Source organism: Chrysochloris asiatica, unplaced genomic scaffold (assembly GCF_000296735.1).
Source record: "Chrysochloris asiatica unplaced genomic scaffold, ChrAsi1.0 scaffold00009, whole genome shotgun sequence".
NCBI classification, from domain to species: Eukaryota; Metazoa; Chordata; class Mammalia; order Afrosoricida; family Chrysochloridae; genus Chrysochloris; species Chrysochloris asiatica.
In genome coordinates this window covers 16,025,245-16,033,154 of record NW_006408527.1, presented here as the reverse complement: position 1 = coordinate 16,033,154, position 7,910 = coordinate 16,025,245, and the positions used below count along the sequence as shown (strand labels likewise).

Genomic DNA, 7,910 nt, shown 5'->3' with positions numbered 1-7,910 from the left:
GAAGTTCTAGTGCTGTTAGGTATTATTATTACTATTATTGTCATTTTGCAAATTCAAAACCTGAAATCTGGGGAGAGGAAAGCAAATGGTCCCCACACAGGTGAGTTTGCCCAGGAGCATTTAAGCGTAAGGTCCAGGAGTCCTGACCAGCTGCCTTGCCTCCTATAGGTCTTCTGGAGGATCCTGTCGGATACCAGGCTCCAGGGTGGTTCCTTTTAGGTCTCTTCCTGATGTCTGCCTTACAGGACCAGAGTTCATCCAGAGAGATCAATATACTAACACAGTGAGTGAGCCCAGGGAAAGGTAGACCCAGGCGGGGACCACAATTCCAACCTCGGTTCCAATCAGGGCTAATAGGGATAGCCAGCTTCCAATCGTATACCACACTCCCTGATTCCCCCAACATTACTTCTGGAGCCTACCGTGATGAGACACAGTGAGGCAAATGTCTGCCTCTGGCTGGGTGCAGGGATGGCCTTGCAGCTGTATTAACCCATTGCTGTTGAGTTGTTTCTGACAGACCTTGATGCTCTGCTTTCTCAACAGGAACATGCAGGTCTGGCATGGCTTAGTGATTGCAACCGTGTCCCTCTTGCTACAGACCTGTCTCTTTGCAGTTATCAGTTACCTGTTCAGCAGGCACAGAGGTAAGTGACTCAGGACCACCTCTCCCCCAGGCACCTCAGATGCCATTCCTGAGTCTGCAGGAGAACCCTTTGGAGCCCCCAAATATCACTTGAAAACCTACCTGAGAACCCACTGGCCAGATCCCCTTTCCTAAAGCCTCCAATAGGGCAAGCCCACCTCTGTGCTCTTACCTCACTTTTACCCAACCTCTGTCTGGTTGGGAATGACTGCTTCCGGCTATTATTAAAGCCTCTTGCCTACAGACAGGCCTCTATAATTCGTAAGAGGAAAGGCCTCATTAACCTGCTCCAAAGGACCAAGCATAATGACCTTGAGTTGCAAAAGAAGGAAGTATAGTTAGACTAAAGATGACCTTAAATCTTAAACTGATTTACAATTAAGATAGAGAATCTCTGTCCTGGGAAGTCACTGCAATCAGGAGAAATCAAAGTTGTTTTGGTGGATTGCCTTGTTCTAAGGCAGAGGGTGGGCAGGCTGGGGTTTTGAGGCTCTTTCTGGTAAAGAAGTCTCTATGAGTTGGAACTGACTCTAAACTTCTGTACAAGGAACCCTGTAGCATAATAGGCATTGGGCTGCTAACCACAGGGTCAGCAGTTAAAACCCACCAGCTGCTCCATGAGAGAAACATGAGGCTTTCTGCTCCCGTAAAGATCTATAGCCTCGGAACTGACTCAACAGCACCACCAAACAGACTTCTCTAGGCATTCATCCATTAGTTCATTAGATATTTGCTTAGCACCTAAAGCACTGTCTAGGCCCTGGGGATACAGTAGGAAACAAAATTAAATCTCCTGCCCACATGGGACTCACAGTTCATGTGAGAAATGGGCAGTAAACAAGCAAAACATCTAGTGTGTATATAGTAGGTAAGTACTCAGGGTGGGGGTGGGGTGGGGGAATGAAACAAGGAAGAGAGAGATGAATTGAGGGCTGGCCAGCATCCCTGCAATACTGTAAAGCTGCAGGAAGTAAGGAGGCCAGGAGGCACCTGAGAGGGCCCTAATGGAAAGAGTCTTTGGCACATACTGGGAAGAAACTGGAGTTGAGGGGCAGATGAGAGAGGAGAAACCACACCAGAGAGGGGTGAGAGCTGAGATCACAGAGGGTTCGGTAGTCTGGGGCCAAGTGACGGGAGGAGTTGAACTGAGCAAAAGAACAACAGGATTTGAAGGGTGTTTCTCACAAAGTCGCATTAGAGAGGACCTGCCTACCCCCAGGAGCTCCTACTTTTGGTCTCTGCCCTCTCACCTCCAGCCAATGAGTGTGAGCGAATACTGAAAGCAGCCAAGCCCCCAGCTCCTGAGCCCAGTCCTGCCGACCATCATTCACCTGTTGCCAAGGAGACGAAGGGACCTCTGTGGGAGAGCAGCGCCCCAGCGTCTAAGCCCTGTTACAGGCGTGAGTAATTCCGGGTCTGGTCGGGTCATGAAGCTCTGGAGCCTCCACTAGCACCCAGAGTTCTCCCTGTATTCCCCCCCATCCCCGACCTCTACCTTGAAGGCCCCTCACACAGGTAAGGCCTTACCAGTCACCCTTTTCAGAATGTTTGTCCTGTCTTGTCGGTCAGATCTCACTGAGTTTGTTGAGTCAGAACAGACTTAACGGCACTTAACAACAACAAAAATAGGTGTGGCACTGTGGGATAAAGCACTAAACTGCAAGGTCAGTTTGAACCACAAGGCCGGAACTTCAAACTCACCAGCCACTTCTTGGAAGCCCCATACAGAGTCCCTATGAGTTGGAACTAACTCTATGGTACTTAATAACAACAACAAATGACTAGGTGGAGTCCAGGTGTGGCACTGAAGAATCAGCACTGGATTGCACACCATAAGGTCAGCAGTTCAAACCCACCTTGGAAACCCTATACAGGGTTGCTATAATTTGGAACCGACTCAATGGCACTTAACAACAATGACAACGAATAGATAGATGGTACAAATGGTTAAGTGCTTGGATTTTAACCGAGAGGTTGGTGATTCAAATCCACCCAGACATACCTAGGAAAAAATCTTGGCTATCTATTTCTGAAGACTCAAAGTCATTGGAAACCCTCTGAAGCACATCCTACTCTGACACACATGAGGTCAAGTGGGAATGGCTATGAGTTGGTTGTGGGTTGTGGAGGGAGAGGGAGGTTGGGAGACTGTCTCTGCTCCTTTCTCTGCAACACTATGACATCTTTCCTTTTACTCTGCTAATGAACTGTGGAACTAAGATGGCAACTGTCTCTGTCCGAGTCCAACTTGTCCACTGGGCCTTACTGTCTGGCCAATGTCAGCTGCATGCACCTAAAGAACCCTTCTCCACGGATTTAGATCTGCATGGTACCTGGGCATTTTCATAAACAACGAGTTGTACTGATACACCAAATCCATCTGCCCCTCCTACACTTGATCCAATTCCTATTTTCTACCTGAGGTCTGGAAGAGAAGGCCAGATCACCCTTTGTTAATAAGGTGCAGTGAGAAGAAGCAAAGTCACCCTCCATGAATGCTCTGTCCCCAGTGCCAGCTCGTTTTCTATAGATTTATCTCCTAATTGATTTGAGTTTGTTCTGTCCTTCTAATTTTATGTTTTCAGTTGAAGGAATCTGATTGACAGGCTTCCTTGACCCTGAGATAATGCTCCAGTGTATGTGGGAACCCAGAGACAACAGCTCACATGAATTCAGTGATTCAGCAGAGTGGAAGAGATGCTAACCTGACCCCAAAACTTCACCAGAGCCTGGTCAAATGAGATACTGGCTGGCTATCAGGGATCTCAGAGATAATCATTCAACTCATTTGTTTTACAAAAGTCAATGTGATAAAAATGTGGTCCCAAAAGGACTGTGACCTGCTTAGGGGTCCCACAGAATTAGTACAGGCTTGGACTAGAAGCTATGTCTGTCATCTCCAGGCTAAAGCTACTTGCACTGGGCTACGGTGTCTCAGGAATCCTGGTATGGTGCTGTAAGATAAGCACTGGACCACAAGGTCTGTTTGAAAGGCAAGGTTGTTAGTTCAAATCCACCAGCCACTCCTCAGAAACCCTGTACAGGGTTGCTGTGAGTTGAAACTGACTCGTGGGCATTTAATGACACCACACTGCCTCAGATTATCATTGTTGACTCTTTCTGGAAGGCTGGGCTTCCCAAGCACTCTCAAGTCTAGTTTTGTTGTTTGGTTTATTTTTTGGTTTTAGAAGATGAAAGGAGCAGCAGTGCCGGGGTTTCTGAGCATTTTTCTGGCCTTTTGAAGGCTCTCTTTCCTACCACCATTTCTTTATTCTGTTTCCCTATCTTTCTCTTTTGGGGGCTCTGTGTCTTTCTTCACCAGTCTCTTTGCATTGTTAGTTCTGCCTCTATCTTCATCTCAGTCTCCTTCCCATTGTCTATCTTCTTTTAAAACCTTCTGACTTTCTCCAGAAGTGGAACTGTTTTCATTTCTCCCTAGATTATAGCGATACCTCCTCAGACAGCTCGGACAGCTCGGACAGTGCACCTTCCACCTGCCAGGTAACAGGCCCTCCATATGGCATCTGGGGAAAGAATTCTGTGGGATCCTGAGAACTCATACCACCCAGCTAAGGAAGGAGATTGGACAAGGAAGGAGGGGATTCCTGAGTCATTACAGCTTCCTTAGGTGCAGGTGGTCAGACCTACAGTCCAGGTCAGCATGGACCATCCAAACAGAATGAGTCTGAGTGGTTGTAAAAATGAAATGAAAAACTAATGGTGCTTATGTAAAAACACCTCTTGGGGTTTGGTTCTTTGGTTCTTTGGTTTGGGGTTGTGTTTCATGGGACTTCTCGTTTCATGGGCCTGATAATGTATTTAGTGCTTCTATTCTACCTCCTAGTTCATAGCCTGGGGTCTTAAAAGCATGCAAGTGGCCATCCAAGTTACAGTTGGTCTCTGTTTGAACCAATAGAACAAGGAGAAGAGTTAGGTATAGGAGGAGGCAATGGAATGTGTGACTAATTGTCTGCATGAGCAACTGCCATGGAGTTTGCCATGAGAGCGAGCAGAAGAACTAGGTGGTACCCAGCTACTATTACTGAACAGATGGCTTAAAGTTCTTTAGAAGAATGCTGATCAAAAGGGAGAAAATGTAGGACAGACTTTCAAAGTTTCCTGGACTTTCTGGAGCCATGGATACTTGATGAACACCAAAACTGTTGCCATGAGATCATCTTTAAACTTTAAACCAAAAACAATCTCCTGAAGTCTTTTTAAAACCAAACAGTAGTTTAATTTAATTAGTAAAAAAAAAAAAAAAAAAAAAAGTCATCTTTGAGCATTACGTCCAACAACTCAAAAAATTGAGCAGGAACCTTAGGGGACCATGAGCTTTTGTTAATGGGAGAAGAACAACACAGAAAAAGAGGACAAAGATGATTGCACATCATGAAGAATGCTATCAGTGCCACTACATTGTAAATGTAGAAACTCTTAAATTGGTGTGTGTTTTGCTGTGTATATTCTCAACAGCAGAAAAATATTTTTTTTCCCCAAGAGACATTAGTTTATTACAAAAAAAAGATGGTTTGCAAACAGAGAATCTTACTACCTAGGACAAGAATAGTGGCTATTTTCAGTGACAGCCAGCTGGACAACAAAGATTTGCCACACCGAGAGGACTTGTGGGTCTCTTATACTATGTGGTAAACACGCCTCATATTCCAGGAAAGAAGGGAGGGAGGTGGTATGCAGAGAGTCCTATCTCCAGCCAAGACTTGAGGAAAACCAGCAAAACAGCCCAGCACCAGCTGCCTGATAGTCCCTAGTAGATAAATAGCTAATCCATGGTAACAGAGTTTCAGTATGCAGGTTCAGGGATACATGCTAGAAGGGGAGAGACAGAGAATGACAGGGCATTTCTCCTGGGTTGATATTAGTGTGGCCATTTTGGAATGCTGGCTTTTGTCCTGACACCCATGGACCAGTAGATTACAAAAATGGGGTATTTAGCCCCACTGCATTCCTTGAAACCCTGGAAGAATCTCAAATTTCACACCTGTGTTTCAGGGATTCTGAAAGTAGTTTTAAATTTAAAATCTTCAGTAAATTTTTTTTTAAGAGCTAAAGAGAGTCCCTCTTCTATCCACACCCCTCTCCCAGGACCAAAGTCTGCTGCGAGACCTGACTTTACTTGAATTGAGTCTCGGTACCTTCTCTTTCCACTGCCTCTCATCTGCTCATCCTTAAGCCCACTCCCTGCAGCAGGTGGAACGTTATTGGCAATCTGACTTGATGCCTTGGTCCTGCCCTCAGAACTTGGGGGAGTCCAGGTTCTTGCCTGTCAACCCTTGGGGGAGCCTCTCTGAGTTAGAGTCTAGTCCTGGGGTCCTACTTTCTCCATACACAGTAATACTCTTAACTCACATTTCCCTGTTTCATTCCCCAGGCCCCCAAGGATCTGAATTACACACAAGTGGTTTTCTCAGCCTCAGGAGGACTGAAAAGTGAATCTGTTCGGGATTATCAGAATTTAAATGAAACCACCGATTATGTCAATATCAACCCAGAAAGCCACAAGACCAATGTCTGGTCTTTTGTGAACCATGCCTCTGAACCAGTGGAATACACTCAAGTGGCCTTGTGAATTCAAGCTTTTCAAACATGGTCAGTTCTTGTTGAATGTCTGCACTTAGTTTATAGGCAACAGTTCCAATCTATTTTGACAAGACATTGAGGGGAAATAGGCCTATACCCCAGCAAGAAGGGGTCATATAAAATGTTATCAAAAACTTTCTGGTAATAAAAACATTGAACCACTTTACTAGAGAAAGTAAAGCTCCATCCTATAAAAAGTTAAAAAAAAAAAGTAATCAGCAGGAAAAGTTGGGAGAGAGTTCTGCTTGGCAATATTACAGTTAAATAACTTCTCTTTGAGCTCTTTCATTACTGACAACAAGCAACTTCCTTAAAAGTTTTAAATAAAATGGCGAACACCAGTTCCTCTTTTGTTCTCGCCTAACCTTGTTTGCTCTCCCTTTCTTCAGTAATCTTGTTGAGTAATCCTGATCCACACTCAGAACTTGAAATAGTCCACATAGAGAGCCTGTCATCAATCAACCCTTGAGTTTGCTACTGCTTACTAGTGAAAGACGACAAAAAGACTCCTGGTAAATACCAACCAGCATCACAATCCATTATCCCAAGAAAAAGCTTCCAAAATTCAGTCCAATAAAAATTCAATGCCCATTATTATTATTATTTTAACCAATTAAGAATAAAAGGATAGTTAGGCAGGTTTGCATGGTCTAAGTGGGACAGAGGTAAATAATGATGTATGCCCAATCTTGGAACAACAGGCCTCTGGGATACAAGGATTGAGGCATGGTTTGAATGGGTAAAAGAGGTAAAATAATGTTCAGATGCTTGGCTGTCTTTTGAATCTTGGTTGCCCTTTCCTACTATTGTAAAATAAACACTTGAGGGGGAGAGAAAGGAATAGCCAAAAACATCACCATAGCAAGCTTGTAAGTCCGTCTTCAGCCTATAACTGGAATACCTAAAATGGGGTTAGAACTTGCCCAGTGAAGGAGACTTCCTGTGGAGCCTTTGCATTGCATAAGACCATAGGTGGAATCCAGATCCCCATCCAGAATCTTCTGAGGTGGAAAATTTCCACTTGAAAGGACAAGCAGACCAGCCTGGAAAGGCTAGAAGAACAGAAGATAGTTCTTGAAAGAAAGACCTACAGGCAAGCAGTTGGGATGAGCAGGCATGTGGTCTTGCTGGTGACCACGTTTGCCACTGATATGGGGAAGTGGGGTAAAAACAACAATGAACTTGTGAGCTAAGTCCAACCACATTCAATAGATTCCTGTCATCCCAGGTTGAGACCTGGTTGGTCAGCAGTATGGCAAGACCTAGAGACTCCTGGGCCCAGAGTCAGTGACATAGCCACAGAGGACTAGAACGGAGAGTGAAGCATCCAGCTGATATGAGGGGATATGCACAAGAACACCCATACTTGCTGTTAGTACCTACTTGACCTGGCTTCAATGGATGGATGATCAGAACTCAACTAGAAGAAGAAAGAAGAGGGAAAAAAGAGTAATCGGATACAATTTGATGAACTTGACCTAAAGTTATGGATGTAGTAGCTCAAAAGAGGGGACAAATCTTTATAGCGAGGATCATTCCCATCCCCTCAGTCACAGGGTTGACAGGGATGGGCAACTTAGACATTGGCTACGCAAAATGGGGGAGCTACAAAGGCAAGAGGTGACTGGCTTACAAGCTTTCAAGAAGGAGCCTAAATCCAGAA

General features: G+C 44.9%; 1 protein-coding gene across 1 annotated transcript; it reads left to right on the top strand.

Annotated features, from left to right (window-relative positions):
* The first annotated feature begins 550 nt into the window (after positions 1 to 550).
* Positions 551 to 6,236, top strand: LOC102840511 (chromosome unknown open reading frame, human C1orf186). The gene is made up of 4 exons (XM_006834213.1): positions 551 to 647; positions 1,903 to 2,046; positions 4,086 to 4,147; positions 6,039 to 6,236. The coding sequence occupies exons 1-4, from the start codon at positions 551 to 553 to the stop codon at positions 6,234 to 6,236; spliced, it is 501 nt and encodes a 166-aa protein (XP_006834276.1).
* The last annotated feature ends 1,674 nt before the right edge of the window (positions 6,237 to 7,910 follow it).

Bases quoted from the DNA above. Each gene is read 5' to 3' on its own strand.
- LOC102840511 (XM_006834213.1), top strand. From the start codon at position 551: ATGCAGGTCTGGCATGGCTTAGTGATTGCAACCGTGTCCCTCTTGCTA. The intron at 648-1,902 runs GTAAGTGACTCA...TCTCACCTCCAG, and splicing joins CCTGTTCAGCAGGCACAGAG to CCAATGAGTGTGAGCGAATA. The intron at 2,047-4,085 runs GTGAGTAATTCC...ATTTCTCCCTAG, and splicing joins GTCTAAGCCCTGTTACAGGC to ATTATAGCGATACCTCCTCA.